This window comes from Bradysia coprophila, unplaced genomic scaffold (assembly GCF_014529535.1).
Source record: "Bradysia coprophila strain Holo2 unplaced genomic scaffold, BU_Bcop_v1 contig_546, whole genome shotgun sequence".
NCBI classification, from domain to species: domain Eukaryota; kingdom Metazoa; phylum Arthropoda; class Insecta; order Diptera; family Sciaridae; genus Bradysia; species Bradysia coprophila.
In genome coordinates this window covers 1-17,104 of record NW_023503792.1, presented here as the reverse complement: position 1 = coordinate 17,104, position 17,104 = coordinate 1, and the positions used below count along the sequence as shown (strand labels likewise).

General features: G+C 37.6%; 1 protein-coding gene and 1 long non-coding RNA gene across 2 annotated transcripts; both read left to right on the top strand.

Moving 5' to 3' along the window:
• Positions 1-5,105: 5,105 nt before the first annotated feature.
• LOC119083073 (pancreas transcription factor 1 subunit alpha-like) lies at positions 5,106-8,799 on the top strand. Its single transcript, XM_037192696.1, has 2 exons — positions 5,106-6,350; positions 8,455-8,799. The coding sequence occupies exons 1-2, from the start codon at positions 6,166-6,168 to the stop codon at positions 8,768-8,770; spliced, it is 501 nt and encodes a 166-aa protein (XP_037048591.1). The 5' UTR covers positions 5,106-6,165; the 3' UTR covers positions 8,771-8,799.
• A 7,403-nt stretch (positions 8,800-16,202) lies between these two features.
• LOC119083074 lies at positions 16,203-16,729 on the top strand. The gene is made up of 3 exons (XR_005088793.1): positions 16,203-16,386; positions 16,455-16,572; positions 16,627-16,729. It is a non-coding gene; the product is annotated as an uncharacterized LOC119083074 (long non-coding RNA).
• The last annotated feature ends 375 nt before the right edge of the window (positions 16,730-17,104 follow it).

Sequence of the window (17,104 nt, the reverse complement as noted above, 5' to 3'; positions counted from 1 at the left end):
AACAAGCGGTCTCCGATTTAAATGGGTGATAGCTCGTTGGATTCGTCTTTCAATTCTAGGAAACACGTGTCTTTCACTTTTTCTTAAAAAAAATTGTTTTCTGTGAAAAGCGCTCAAAAGTGAAGACTTGTCAGAGGGTACCGAAAACAGTTTTTCGGCAATAACTCAAGAATAAATTATTTTAAATTGTTGTAATGTTGTACGATTGTCGGCCTTGAAAAGACCTACAGGTAGAGTATACGCACCGCTTGGTGCTCGTTGATCCACGAGAGTTATGACTAAAAATATGATAAATGTTCGGAGAGTCCGTATTCTCTGCAGCTTCGTTGTTCCACGGAACTGTGTATGGGGTGTTGTAGCTGGCCTCACCCACTATCGTTGCACATATAAATGAACCCAGTAAAAAAGTTGGTGCCAAAATGCAAATTTTGTCCTTCTTTCTGAGGGCCCAACTGCCAGAACAGCGTCTGGAACGGTTCTACGTGAGTAATTTTGTATCGTCCTTTATATTCCTTTACCGAATACGCTTCGCTTTGACTCGAATATAGGTCGTTACAACATATGCAGTGTTAGTACAGCGTATAGCAATTGACCTCAGGAGTCCGGAACAGTAATTAGTTTTTCAATTGGACCAATATTTGCTACGCGACAGGAGTTTGGAAAAACGATACGATCAAGTGGGAGCAAACGGTTTCCCAATCTTCTGTCGAGTAGCAAATATTGGTCCAATTGAAAAACTAATTACTGTTCCGGAGTCCTGAGGTCATTTGCTATACGCTAACACTTTATTTGACTAAAATCCTCCGAAAAAAATGTAATAATTTTTCACTCGAATTGGGTATGTTGTAACGACCTATATTCGAGTCAAAGCGAAGCGTATACGGTCAAGGAATAGTAGACGATACAAAATTACTCACGTAGAACCGTTCCAGACGCTGTTCTGGCAGTTGGGCCCTCAGAAAAAACGAAAAAATCTACATTTTGGCACCAACTTTTGGCACCGATAGTGGGTGAAGCCAGCTACAACACCCCATTCTCAGTTCCGTGGAACATTGAAGCTGCAGAGAAGGCGGACTCTCCGAACATTCACTATATTTCTAGTCATAACTCTCGTGGATCTACTAGCACCAAGCGGTGCGTATACTCTACCTGTAGGTCTTTTCAAGGCCGACATTCGTACAACATTACAACAATTTAAAATTATTTTTTCGTGAGTTATTGTCGAAAAACTGTTTTCGGTACCCTTTGACAAGTCTTCACTTTTGAGCGCTTTTCACAGAAAACAATTTTTTTTAAGAACAAGTGAAAGACACGTGTTTCCTTGAATTGAAAGACGAATCCAACGAGCTATCACTCATTAAAATCGGAGACCGCTTGTTTCCAAAGTTAAAAAAATCACCTGAAGATTTGGCGATATCACTCTTAAAGGTCGCATAGCGTTTTTTTTAACCGTCATGAGAGCCATTTTTTTAAAGGCTCAGCAGCAAACGAAGAACGACCAAAAAAGAAAAGAAAATTCGATTTTATATGGTCGATGTACTTGGTCCCGCCCACATAATTTCTCCTTAAGATGGTTGGTATGAAGTCCTGTATGTATATGAAACATCGGTAGCAACCCAACACAGTCTGGTACATATTGCTTCGAATACACAAACGGAAGTAAGTTTCTGCATTTTCACATTGATTTTCGCACCAACCACGCTGAAGGAAACATAAAATATTTATATCGAATAAATATTAGTTCGGTGTAACAACAACGGTGAGAAATACCGCACATGACATAAATCAATAGACTTATCTCATTCTTCTTTATGTTTTTATTATTTTGTGTTCAATGAATGTTCCATGAGTCTAGATGCTATATGGGGTTCTGTTCTCCATTTGCCATCAAATAGACAGACGTGAAAACGTACCACCGAAAAATAGAGAGACCAGATAGCCCCTTCTGCGATAAAATAATGTCTGTGAAGAGTCTGCTAGCTAGAACCTACGAATTCTCCATTATAGCCTATTCAGTCGTGTAACCCCTAGAAAATACAAGAAACAGAAAATATTTGATAAACGTAGCAGGTAGCTTAAATGTCGTGCTCACACGAACGGGAACAGCGTTCAACCCTTGTTTAAATTCCTTTAAGTTAACAAGAACGATAGCCATGCAAAACGAGAAGTTTGACTAAATGTTTGGGGACTTAAAATATGACTAGTAACTGAATGCATAACTCACTTCATTTCAGTTAAAATAACGATCAAATCTGCTACTTTTTTGTAATTAAAGTATCGTCTAGTGTTAGGTAGCGTATAAATGGAGTACAACCCAGAGCTACAATTATGCAAAGTATATAAACACTGAAGGTAATGCAGACCCTCAACGGATTAGAGAAATTACGGATCCAAACTTTCAGGTGAATTCATTTTCGTATGTTGTCTAACTTAGACTTGTGCAACATGACGGCCCTAAATCCTTCCAATTCACCACTAAATACAACTTGACGCAAACGAATTTTATATGTGTGCAACATAACGTCGCTAAATCGTTCCAAATTCACCACTAGATGCAACTTGCTGCAAACTAATTCAATACGTGTACAACATGACGGAGCTAAATTTCACCTGAAAGTTTGGATCCGTGTGTAACTGTGGATTTGCATTACCTTCAGTGTTTATATACTTTGCAATTATGGATGTTTGTGTTAGTCGTACCGGTACTCCAAGAAACATCTCCATTGCTTATTATCAGCTAAATTTCAAGAAGAAATAGGTGTCGGGGAATCTCGCACACGCGATCATAGTATGCGTCCTTTTACGACATGTAACGAAAAGTCATGACTGTGCGAGATTCACCACTTAGAGGTGAATCTCGCACACCATGAATTTGTGTGGTGTGCGAGATTACCCTACCCCAAGAAATATCGAAGGAAGATGAGTAAAACTTGTTCGATATTGAGCTTCTTTTGAGAATAGCGACGAATGGAAATTGTGTTCTGAACTTAGCGTCCCTAGACGAATCACAGAAGGTCAACGATAACCGGAAAAGAACTTTTCATCAGTACTGCGTGAATAACCTTATTTTATCCACTCAAATGCTGTGAGAAGATGTCGTTTTGTTCAAGGTAAATATAGTGAGGAGGTAATGCCATATATAACCGAATCAGATGTGCGGTGGCATGAAAGTTCGATCCAAACGCCATCTAATTCCTTCGTTGAAAGCAAAAAATGGAATAGAAAGTCGGGCCATCTGTTGTGAGATAGTGAAAATATTTTTGTGAAATCCAAGTAAATCGTAGACAACCATTTTAAAAAAGATGTCACTGGCATCGAACTTATGTGCTAGGCCGCGCGTCTGAATGGCAGGTTTAGGTGAGAAAATTTGTATCACCTCTTGTTTCTCCCAAGGGGTGAACAATAGGTTCTTTCTTCTCTTTGCAACTGTCACTTTGTTTTGGTTTTGTAAAATGGTGAATGTTGAAACTCCGATAATTATGTCGATCGCAGTTTGCGGTTTAAAGGAAACCGATCGATGACTCTTAGAAAAAGCGACAGAACAAATAAGAAAGTGAAACGGGCAACACGCCCAAAATAAGTGTTTCTTCTCAACGAAAAAACCCTAAAGCCTAAAGGCCACAAAGTAAAAGCTAGCTGGTAGCTGAAGAATCAACAGTGAGACAAATTGATGTGAGTTCCGAAAAACTCTGAAAAGTTCAGATTTTTTGTCGGAACTTTTCAGAATAGATCATTGTCAATGTCGTTTGAGATGTCAAATGAACTGTCATTTTCACAAAGCTAACCACAATGTTACAAAAATTTATATGGATCTGTCATGGTTTGAGGTTAGCTTTGTGAAATTGACAACTCATTTGACACTATTTTGAGAGAAGAAACCGTTATTTGACTATGATCTATTAGAATGAGAAACGGTTATTCACAAGGCTGTATACTTTGGGGAGGTCACGCAGATGCAGATACGCGGGTTACACACCACGTTTCATACAAAAAATTCACCACGCCATACAAATTCAATTTTGGTGAATTTGTTTGTATGAAACGTGGTGTGTAACCCGCGTATCTAACAAAATGGCGATCTGCGTGACGTCCCCAAAGTATACAGCCTTGGTTATTCAGACCACACACGGAGGAAAAATTATCTGTTCACCTTGTGGAGAAAATATGAAATTCCAACTCGAGCAAATTGTGTCACAATTATTGTGGAGACTTCGCTTTTGTAGGACTTTTCTATTTGCTCCCCTTGGAACTATTGTTGTCTTGTGGTTTCTTCTCTCGATAACTGTTTTCTAACTTATGCAGAATAGCAGACCCACTTAAACAGATATGTTTCACTAAATTTTCATTTTCAAAAAACGTACGTGAAGTAGATGAACGAGCTTAAATGCGATCTCAATTTAGGCCATGGTTTCGAGGGTTTTACGTAACTTTTATCGGTATTTTTTCGTTCACTGACATAACGTTACGAAAACCTGTCAAATATAACGTTACCATCAGAACCAAAGTTACGGTCCATAACAGTACCGAGGAGGTTGAACAACACCAGTAATAAATGACTTGTAAATTTATGTGAAAATTATGGTAAATTCAGCATACTCCAGCGATTTTTAGAAATAGAGTTGTAACGTTACACAAAAGACAAAAAATTCCAAACAATAACGTTACAACTTGGAACATTTTGTACAAAGTTATAACGTTAACGATGCCTGAATAAAACAAATCTTCATTCCTTTCATGGTTACATATAAATTGTAATGTATACTGTACCATAACATCTAACACAGAGCCGATAGATTAGACTGGGCACATAATGAAAAACCATTTTCCAAAGAGAAAATTTATTTACTACGGGAAAACTGTCACAGCCCGGATTGGTCGATTTAAATCCTTATGCACCGCCCACAAAATGATTTTCTCACAATTTTCATCTTCACCCCTAGCAAATATAACTTCTCCATACAACGAGAGACGCGAGCTATATATGCGTGCAAGTTTGCAACACGTAAACGACAAAATGTGATAGGAAATCGGATATAACAACAACCCTCCTCTCTCCTGCTAAAACATGTATGCTTTATACACACATCAGTGTATTTAATGAGTTTATCGCGGGGATTTCAACAAACATACTTAAAAATCACTTTAGTGTTAATCGAACAATAACTGCGTATGGTCAACTAATAGGGCGCACGTTTTCGGTATCAAATTGTGTTGTTTTGAGTGAAAATTTTCCGGATATTTTAATTTTCAAGGAAACGTCGTCGTCGGCCGTACATTGTGTATATTGTGTATCAGGGTGGTGACTTTTTTTCCGGCTACACAAGTAGTTGTTTATTAGATTGCTTACACACACACTTTCCGTTTAAACGGCTAAAAGTGTTTTATCGGAAAAGGAAACACGCCGCTCGACGAATTGATAAATACAACCAATTTGTGGGTTCAAGTGTTGTGATTTTGTATTTGCATAGGGACACGTGTGCGCGGTGTGCTCTTTTTTTCTGGTGGATAGTTAAACAAATGTTACGATTTGTTGGATGTGTTTTAAGTGGATTACAGTGGTTTTGTTCAAACAGAAATGATAATAATCATGTAATATTGGTATAGGGAACCAGTGAGTGTTAACAGTCAATTAATTTCCAGATAATTATTTTTTGGTCGTCTCGTTATCTTATCGGCTCGAAACTATACACACGACGGGGACGAGAAAAAGAAAAATTCGATTTTCGTTTCTGTCTGATGGAAAATCAATAGGAAAATGTGAATGGAAACACGTGCATCTAATTATAAAGTGGAAACATGAACGACTTATCGTTCTAACATACACTTAATTACATACATGATTTAAAAATCGAATCGACCGATATTGCCGTGTGTCTATACCGTCGAATACGCATAGTATATTGTGTCCAACGTTCAATATTTTATTGTTTCCCTTTAAAAATTAAATATTTTCCACTATTTAACAAGAGTAACGGAACGAAAAGGAGGTCCCGTACCATGTAATTACACGAATCAAATTCATAAAGCAGGAAAATTCTAGTCATATCCTCCGGTTGTGTCCGTTGTGTGATAATAAAATATTCAAAATTAAAGTGGCGCAGTGAATAGTTACAGTTTTTCGAATTAATAAAGAAACGGAGTAAGGTCGGCAGAACAAACAAAAAAATGTTTTCCATGGATGCGTTCGACTTTGAAGCGGTCATGTCCAAGCATTTGTTTGATGGCAATCAAATTCATGCGTCCGGATCTACGTCCAGCGGCTCGGATTTCTTTATGTGCGATGATTATTCGTCGGATAGCGATGTTTACAGTGGATTTAACAGCGACCAGGAGAATAACGAGGAAAAAATGTAGGTTTTATTGTCGAAGGATTTTCGTAGACTCTTCTGGATTTTTTCAGCAATGCTCGACCCAAATGTAGAACTTGTTTACAGTCCCGATCGCTGGCAAGACATTTCTACGCGGTCAATTTTTTTGACCGATAATATCGTTTTTTTTTAAATAGTCCTGGATCCGCTGGACGATATTATCATTTTCTGTACGATTTTATCGTTTTTTTGGACGATATTATTGAATTTGCGAAGTCCCGATCGGAGTCGATTTTCGAGGACCAGTGGTTATTTCCAATAAGAGCGAAAGATCGCACTAGTTGGAATTTCCTTTTACTAACGTGGGTGAACATATATTTTTCACAACAAAGGCGGGAAAACAATAATTTTATCAATGAAAGTGTAAAACAGGTATGGTCTATTGTCCGCCCGGAGGACATACAAATTTGATTTTCGTACTTAAACGCACTCATTTTCATATTATTTTGACATATAATGTCAGTGCGTTTAAGACGAATTCGCCGATCGACCATTCCTGTTCTAGACTTTCATTGAATTTTATCCCCTCCGCTGACACTTCTAGAGTCTTTCTTGTGAACGACCTCGTGAATAAAGTAGGAAATTCTGTGGCCACAAACAACACCCTCGAATTTCCTCCGGTGAACAATAGGATTTTTACATTTTACTTAGATACGCCTCGGATCAACAAAATTCACACGAAAACCATCTCGCCATTATCTCTGTTGTCATTTACGACATTTATCTACATGCAAATGGTGAAAGGGATAACCAGCTGGAGGGATTACTTGCTTGTAGTAATTTCGCAATTAGTCCAAAAATCTTAAGTTCTTTTCATTTGTTCCAAATTTTTTCCAGAAAAATGGAAAACTGTTTTTCCAGTCGGAAAAGCCTTTTCCGAACATCTCCGAAAATACAATATTTTTTTGAAAAATTTCTTCTGTTCTGGAAAGTATGGCTCATTACCGATATTTCATGGAAAAACTTCGTTTTTGGTAGAGTCGGTATGAGGTTTTACCCCAAAAGTGTCCCGGAAAATTTATCAGCCATTTTCCCCGACCATTTCCAATAGATTACTCATGAATGGGGTGTCATTCGGAAGCTACATTTAGGTACTTCTGATTTCACCCAGCCGTCATTCCTATCCTAAAACTATAGAGCTGCAGGGAGTTCAAACGATTTTTCTGTGTCACTGCTAAGTTTTTCTTATGAATTGACCTGCTGTTAACTTCAATGAAAGTCTAGAACAGGTATGGTCGATCGGCGAATTCGTTTTAAACGCACTCACATTTTATGTCAAAATAATATGAAAATGAGTGTGTTGAAGTACGAAAATCAAATTTTTATGTCCTCCGGGCGGACAATAGACCATACCTGTTTTACACTTTCATTGGTTAACTTAACCATCGGCAGAATTCAGAAGAGATCCGGAAAGTCGTCTGAATTCCCTGCAGTTCTATAGATGTGGGATAGGGAAGACAGTGGACCGTGAAGACGTCACTTAATTTTAGGAACTGATTTCTGGTGACTTCAAACTTGTTTAAATCTCAAATTTAAGCCGAAAAAATTGTCAAAAACACTAGAAATGTCTAGTGTCTAGAACCAAGAAGTAGTAGGAACATCAGGATTCGACATTTTTTTTGGTGAGCCATTAACAGTCAGAGAAATAATTTTGATCGGAAACGGGACTAATAAAATAGGTTTGTCACACGAAAAAGCTTTCGTAAAAGTAAATTGCAATTTACTTTCCATGATGCTCCAACAGAAATGAAGGGGAGAGGAAGTAGTGATGAAATGTCTGTTCAAGAAACACTAGAACTAGTATCCCAAATTATTGCTAACGCTAGAATACAGAGTAAACATGAATTTTTCCCTCAGATTTTTGTGGTTGCTTTTTTGTGGAGTAAAGACACAGTCGTGCAGTAATCTTTCAAAGTCTATAACATGACCCAAGTCGACCAATTTCTTATGATAGAGTAGGATAATTTCGCATTATTTTACTCAGTCCTAACACATGATTTTCAGAGAAAGTAGAAAATTTTCGTTGTTACTGTCAACACACAACACATTGAGTCTTTTTTTTTAACAGAACCGATATCTCTTCCAGAATACCCAAATCACGCCGTAACAAAGGTATCAACCATCAAGCGCAACAACGACAAGCCGCAAATTTACGTGAACGACGTCGAATGCAGAGCATAAATGAAGCATTTGAGGGTCTTCGGTCGCACATCCCAACACTTCCATATGAAAAGAAACTGAGCAAAGTCGATACGCTAAAGTTGGCAATAAGTTACATAAGTTTTCTCGGTGAAATGGTCAAAAAGGACAAAAATGGAAACGACACCGGCCTTACAGGATTACAGAAACACTACAAAAAGGAACCGCCGAAAAAGTTTATTGTAAAGGGCAGAGGTGAGTGATAATTTTGTGTCTTTTATTGTTTTATTGGGTTTGGTTTGGTGAGCATATGCTTCACATACTCATCCAAGCCAATACTCTTTCTAGCAACCAAAGTCTCAGCTCTCTGTGTCAAATTCACACCTTATTTCTTTGTATTCTACAAACACTATTCTACATTTTGACTGACTACGCTGTAATCGACATATAAATTCCAAAGGCTACTTGATTCGTTCACCACCTTAATAAAAGTAGTTTGTTTTCTGGAGAGAGTATTGTCCAAGCACTTGTTTAAGTGTTTTTTGGGGTAATTCTCGCTCTCTCTTCCACACACACTATCTCTTTGATTCTTCTTGAACCTTTCAACCCCAGTATGCGTGTTGATTCGTAATACGAATTTCGTATACCTCGAGAATTGTTTTTACTTATTATGTATGTTGCTTCGCTTTCGGCTCCAACAACACCATGTGATGTAAATACCTATTTCGCTCCACCCTGGGAGTTGCGGGAATCGTTAATAATTTTTACAGTGGCTCATCATTACATCATGCCAATCACATTTTGTCAAATTTGCATTTTTCGCTAGATGTGATTGGCACATTTTCCCCCGCTATAGCTCCGAAAGTCACATCTAGGTCACATCTGGGCACATTTGGGTATATACTTTCCAAATGTGAAGTCCGTTTTAACGTAGGTGCTAATCTAACGGTGAATGTGCTGTCCAAACTTTCACATTTCACATTTTTTGACATTTCCACATTTGATTGGTAATTTTGTTGTGGCACTCATAAATAGTATTTCTATCCAAGAAATGTGACAAATGTGCCATATCTAGGCTGGTGACAGTCAAAAGTGGTCAAAAAATGACCGAAAAGTGTTTTTTTTCTGTTTTTTTATGCTAATTTAGCTGTAATTGTATTTCTGATTGTTTTCTTGCGATGGAAATAGGGTAAATAGTGTCACTCTCAAGCTTTATGTAACCGATGTAAAGAAAGTTTGACGTAATATATCTTCGAAAAAGAGCCAAACATTAAATTTCTTTGGTCTGGTCTTTTTTTTAAATGCTAACTTAACACTTTCACATTGTCGGCTTTATTGTCCATTTACTTAACAGAACAATCTTCGTAAGTTCAACTTTTATCTGTTTTAAATGTGGGAATAAACCAATTGTAATTATGAGCCGTGATGAGCCACTGTAAAAATTATTAATGATTCCCGCAATTCCCTGTATTGTAGAGCAACTGCAACAGCAGAAGTATTTCGTGTTTTCATTTTTGGAATATCTTCGTACACTTTTTTTTTTACAATCATCACAAACCACAAGACCCCTTTAAAACGAATTGTTTTTCGTGTTTTTAAACTAAATGTTCATTCATCCAACCGTGTATGTATCTAATGCATTAATTGAGGTTATACAAAACAACACAATGCAGTGAAAACACCGAATGAGGGGAGAGGGATGAGATGATATATAAATTAAACCATTAAAACCATCTAATAATTCAAAATTTAAATGAAAATGGAAACGAATCGAAATTGAATTCATCATTTTTATGATGCAGAAAATATTTTCTACGGTGCGTACGTATAGTAGTTGCATTCATTGATTCTGACGGGGTAGAGAGATAAAATCAAGCGTGACCGGAACTAAACTACTTCCCCGCACACACATAATATCGAAACGTTGAATGACACCAAAAATTGCAATTCGTTATGGACAGCCGGTAGACGATATTTAAATACAAATTTTTACTTTGGAACCGGCAAATGTATCGAAACAAAATCATTAAATCGGTTTTTGCATTATTGTGGAAAGTTCCTTCTAGTATTTGATACAGAATCTATTACTTCAATATTACTTATAACTGTCTACATTGTCGAATTTTGAATGTAAACAGCCACATCCCGGCGGGATAATTCGGCACCAAAACACGAAGCTGACACACCTGGATGAAGTAAAAGATTTGAAATCAATCTCTTCAAAATTCTTATATTAAATGAAGTAATAGACCCGATTCTAAAAGTGCTGATATGCATGCTGTCTGTGAAAAGTTAACGTGGCACAGGGAGAATTTTGTATAGAAATAGGCGATACGGGCTAAGGGTTTTTCGCATCAGATTTTAACGATAAGGAGTGCTTTCAATGATATTGTCGCTGTACATCGAGTTAACATAACATATCTGTTGACAATACTACCAAGATGAATTCCGATTTAAAATGATTTATAATTCATCTCTTATTCAGGCTTCATACTACTTTAAACTTGATCTCTCCTCAACTCATCCGTACTATTTCAACTATAAGTTGAAACTATCGGTCAATATTGAAATGTGTGTGATCAAATTCGTGTAATGACCTAACACAACTAAACTAAAAAACAAGAAAGGATTAGCTGATGACTTACCGTGGAGGTATGCCATCGAGACGTTGAGGAAACTACTGTTAAGAAAATTATTAAAATTGGGAAAAATACTTCCCGAAAGAATTGAATTCAAACGGAAGTAAGCCGAATCATCTGCCACTTTGTGACACAATTTTTTTTTTGTAAAATTTTCTTTCTATATTTCGTTGATAAGACTTTTGTGTTTAGGCGCAGAAGGCGTCACCCTCATCAATATCAGTTATTTTGTAGTTAAGATAAAGGACTTGCGTCACTTTCACCCTTTCAGGGGTTTTCACTGATTTGACATTACCTCCACCATATATTTGCCTTCTCAATTCCCAACTAATTCCTATAGGAAAAGGATCGTTCCACTTACTCTCAAATATTCGCCGACGCAGAAATCGCTAGTGAGATTTGAGCTTCAAACTAATGAAATATTAAAATTGAAATATGAGGACTGAGGACAGAGTTTTACCTATAGTTCAATTTCGCCTCGACCAAGGTAGATATAGTGTGGAGGTAATGCCATATATAACCGTATCAGATGTGCGGTGGCACAAAAGTTCGATACAAACGCCATCTCATCAAAAAATGGAATAAAAAGTCGGGCCATGTGTTGTATGATAGCAAGTAAATCATGGTCAATCATAGTGCTAGGTCGCGCGTCTCCACACTTCCACACTATATCTACCTAGGCCTCGACATACACTCAAATATCAATAATTGAAATAATTGACTCCGTAAGTGCGGTCGAAATTCAAAATGGAAAGTGCGGACGTCTTTCTAACGTAGCGTCATTTTCATACAATGAAGCGTTGAATTGTATTTTTTCGGTTCACTTTTTATCAAATCGTTCACTTAAAATTCACATTTTTAGCACACTTACGGCGTGAATAGATTAAGGTTTTCAGTGCGTATAATGCAGCAATGCACGTGTGCCAACTTCTAAAAATGAAAAATGAAAACCCACCGCTGATCGCTGGCGACTCGCTTGACGAATTTCTGTATTTTACTCCAATTTTGAAAACGAAATCGTTAAACAAAATCGTCAAAATAATCATTTTGAACAGAGGTGCAAACGCTATTTTTTCTGCTGAGATATATTCAGACAAACAGTTTAGCACTAAAGGGATAAATGCGAGATTATCGTTCTTTGCAGTTATAAGAAAATTGCATACAAATTCTCTCACATTCTCTCCCATAGGAGCCAACTGTCATTCACATGTTCCTTCTATCTCGCCACAGGCGTACCAACTTATCATTTCTCTGCAAACGACTGAATTTACCGATTATTTAAGGGCAACATTTTTCAAATTGTCAACTCTGCTGAATGAATGGAAGAATATATGGTGTCTCTCTCGGGAAGATTTTTTCAATAATAAAAAAAACGTTGCGTTGAACTCTGGTTTTATTTAAACGCAAACACATATGTGTAGCTTCAGAAACGGTAAATCGGTGCAGTAATTACTGCACATTGGGACTAACGATAATTTATATGGATTTATTTATATGATGCGTTCTTCTTACTGTGGCTTTATTTTTGTAAAGCGAAGGTTAATCGTAATTGTTTAACGATGTTGATCTGTGTACAAAATTCTTTTTTCGTGTTATCTCAGGTATTACTTTGCCTGAATACAGATATACTGGTGGTTACTGCGAATTTTTGTTTTTTATTGCCAAAAATATAACATCATGTGCCTGCATTTCGTAGAAATGCGTGTCAAAGAAATTGTTATTTTCGCCTTGTATTTACGTTAAATATTCAAATTTATTTTTAAGCTATCACTTCAGCACGCGCTACAATGTTTATCTGTTTTAGAAAGAAGGTTTGTGAAGGCCACGATTTTGTTTCGTCAATGGAAAACGTTTTTCGTGGTGGTATTATGCGGATGATATTAAATCAAGTCCAACATTTTATTGCTTGGAAGGATCTTTCTTTTTTTAGCTGATTTTCGGTGAATAACTTCTAAGGACCATTGTGACAAACTCATTCGAAAATATTCTCCCAGTGGCTACCAATATCACCCAGACGTTAGGGGATTTACTTCTTTTAACCTATTTCAACAAAAAATCTGTTACTTCATTAGTTCTGTCATAAATGATATAAAAGACCGTCATGCCCGCACGTTAGTAAGCGGGTGTGACGCAAGTCCACTACCAAAAATGTTTTAACAAAAAATTTTTGAGGACGGCGGAGCATATTTACAGCAACTTTTTGACTTCTTCCCCTTAACTCCAACGACCCCAAATATATCTGGATATCTGGAATCTAGTAATTTATACGAGTTCAACGAGATATTGAACTTCGAAATATTGATGTTTGTATGAAAATAAGCAAAATTTCGTTTTTTCAGATAACTGAAATCGCCTACGTTAGTTAGTTAGTTAGTTCCTATGGAAAAATGGATCCAACGGATCCAGCAACTCCTAAACGTTTCTACAGATTTTCCTGAAATTTTGGTTATAGGCTAATAATGGCCCAAAAATAAGTATGGAATTTTCAAAAGTTGGAAAAACCCATATCTTGGGAGCTGGAGCTCCTCAAAGTCTCTATACAAATGCCATATAAAAACCAATTTGTATGTGTGTGTGTGTGTGTTTTGTATATTTTAGTGCATGATATGGATGGTAATGTGGTGAAAGGTATGTGTTGTATTTGGATGTATTTCTTGTTGGAAATTGTGTGGATTATTAAATATTAACTTCCACCAGGTCGGTTCCGATGTTGGTCATGACTTTTGTTTTCGATAAGTTCATCTTGAGGCCAACTTTGCTTGCCTCTTCACTTAACTGTTGTAGCATAAGCTGAGCCTGACCTAGATTCGCTGCTATCGGTACAATGTCATCAGCGAAGCGGAGATTGCTCAGGTACTCTCCATTTATCTTTATTCCCATTTTACTCCAGTTTAACTTCCTAAAAATACTCTGCAGAATCGCCGTGAATAATTTCGGTGAAATGGTGACACCCTGCCTTACACCTCGGCCGATTCTGAATTTCTCCGTGCTCTTATGAAGTTTTATACATGAAGTAGCATTTTTGTACACATATCGAATTGTGTTGGAGTACCTTGAGTCTACTCTACATTCGTCTAATGCGTCCAATATCGACCATGTTTCCACTGAATCGAAAGCTTTTTCGAAGTCTATGAATAGCAAGACTATGTCGATGTTGTATTCACGACACTTCTCAATAAGCGTTCTCATCACCTGCAAATGGTCGTTTGTGCTGAAACCAGATCTGAAAGCAGCTTGTTCAACGATAGATAGAGAGATCAAAATTGGTGACACTGTCATTGAACGAGTCGACAGCTATGTATATCCAGGACATAAACTGAAGTTAGGTCTGGACAACCAAACTGCAGAAATAAGACGTAGGATTGGTCTCGCATGGGCAGCGTTCGGAAAACTCAGACTAATTTTCAAAAGCAAAATGAATAATAGTCTGAAACGCAAAGTTTTCGACACTTGTGTCCTTCCAGTGCTCACTTATGGAGCGGAAACGTTAACTTTAACGAAAGCATCCGAAGATAAATTGAGAGTGACACAAAGAGCCATGGAACGGAGTATGCTTGGAATAACACTCAGAGACAGAATGACGAATCAATGGATTCGACAACAAACCAGGGTCGTTGATGTCATGGAAAGAATAGCATCTCTGAAATAGGGCTCGGGACATATTGCAAGAAGGACAGACGAACGTTGGACCAAAAAGATCATGAACTGGCGACCATATAAAAGACGAGCTATAGGTAGACCACCAGAGAGATGGACAAACGGAATTAAGAATATTGCAGGTACAAACTGGCAGCAAATGGCAATGGATCGTACGAAATGGAAAGAATTTGGAGAGGTCTACATCCAGCAGTGGATAGAAACAGGCTGAAAAAGAAGAAGAAGAAGAAGGTCGGTTCCCAGATTTTAGGATGACAGATAATTCCTCTGGCACTACCTAACTTCTGTCCGTTTTTTCGATGAATTTTGGTTATTTTCGACATGAGTGAGGTGTTCCAAAGTTGGTTCATAAATTTTGAGATGACAGATGATTACTCTGGCACTACCTAACTTCCATCGGATTTTTTTGATGGATTCGGTTTTTTGACATGAGTGAGGTGTTCCAAGGTTGGTTCCTAAATTTTGGGATGACAGATGATTCCTCTGGCACTTCCTAACTTCCATCGGATTTTTGATGGATTTTGGTTATTTTCGACATGATGAGTGTTTCAAGATTGGTTCCTAAATTTTGGGACAGATGATTCCTCTACTACCTAACTTCCATCGGATTTTGATGGATTTTGGTTATTTTCGATATAAATGAGGTGGTCCAACGTTGGTTCCTAAATTTTGGGATGACAGATGATTCCTCTGGCACTTCCTAACTTCCATCGGTTTTATGGATTTGGGGTATTTCCGATATAAGTGAGTTGCTCCAAGGTTGGTTCCTAAATTTTGGGATGACATATGATTTCTCTGACACTTCCTAACTTCCACCGTATTTTTCAATGGATTTGAGCTGTAGTCGACGAGAGATGATTACAAAACTAGTGACCTTTACCCCTAAACTTCTAAAAGAACTGATATCCACCAAAAACCCAGAAGGGTAAAAATGTGACGCAAGTCCTTGTTTCTGCTTACAAAATAACTGATATCGATGAGGGTGACCCATTCTGCGCCTCAACGCAAAAATTTTCAACAAAAATTGACCTAAAAACTTAGGAAAATCTTACAAAAAATTGCGTCACAAGTGGCAGATATTGAGAACTGTTCCGAAAATAGTTAAAAAAGGGAAAAATATATCCTGAATTATGGTATTCATTCCATCACTTCTACAATGTCTCAGTAAACTTAGTGGTGTGTAAAAATTGTCAGAACTTGATGCAGTCATCTGAATTTAGCCCCGGCCATTAATCGGTAAATTCAGTTGAAAATAGAAATAAAAGCCATGTACCAGCAAATGATAAGTAATTTTTTCTTTATCTTATTTACTCGAAATGGAGTCAATAGACGAAAATTTTCTTTGAATTTCTTATCTTGCTATCGAAATGAATCCGTTTAAATTGACATCCAAGTCTTGTGTTGCTGTGCGTTTTCTTGGTGCGCAGAATTTTCGTTATAAAAAGTGAAACGAAATTGAATTCGAAAACATTATCGCCTTAGCCGTGGTTGTGTGTTAAGTCTCCCTTGATCAAGTTTTAAAGATTTGAATTTTCACTACGAAAATGTTCGTTGTACTCTGTGCAATATTCGCTTTGGCGCTGGTGAGTATATAAGCGGTCAATCTCGTTACCGATGGAACGGATTTTTCTTTAAAGCTGTTTCGATTCAGACTGGTACCGAAGCCCAAGACTATGCAGGCAGCGGCAAATTTCATCTTTTGCAACCGCCGAAGAACAACATGTACCAAAACTGGTCCCGAATGTGCAGCCGATTGCTCAACATTAATGGTAACATTACTTGCATCTAGTTCCACACTCACGTTTGATAAAACTCTTATTTAGATCTGTATGGCCGTGATCCTACACCATTAGACACAGTCCTTTGCTCTTCTCCAAATCAGTATTGCGTGAACGGTGCCTGTACAACGAAACCAACCAGCCAATGCACTAGCGCACCATCATTTACCTGCACTGACGATGGGTATTTCCAGGTTAGCAATTGATGCAGAGATGTTGTCTTGTCAATTTACATGTTTTGTGCACCGAAAATGACTTTCGGCACAAAGCATGTAAAATAATCCATCATAAATTTCAGAACCCTCGGACTGTACCAGATATCGAACCTGTGAAGCAGGAGAATCTTCACTACTGCAGTGTCCAACTGGATTTGTATTCAATTCTCAACTCAACGTTTGCCAAAGGGGAACATTACCTTGCTCCAAAATCGACTGCTCAAAGGCATCCACCTCCAAGCCGTACATTGTCTACGCTAGCAATACCAGATTTTATGCTTACTGTATATTCAATGCGGGAAACATCC

Bases quoted from the DNA above. Each gene is read 5' to 3' on its own strand.
- LOC119083073 (XM_037192696.1), top strand. From the start codon at position 6,166: ATGTTTTCCATGGATGCGTTCGACTTTGAAGCGGTCATGTCCAAGCAT. The intron at 6,351-8,454 runs GTAGGTTTTATT...TATCTCTTCCAG, and splicing joins GAGAATAACGAGGAAAAAAT to AATACCCAAATCACGCCGTA.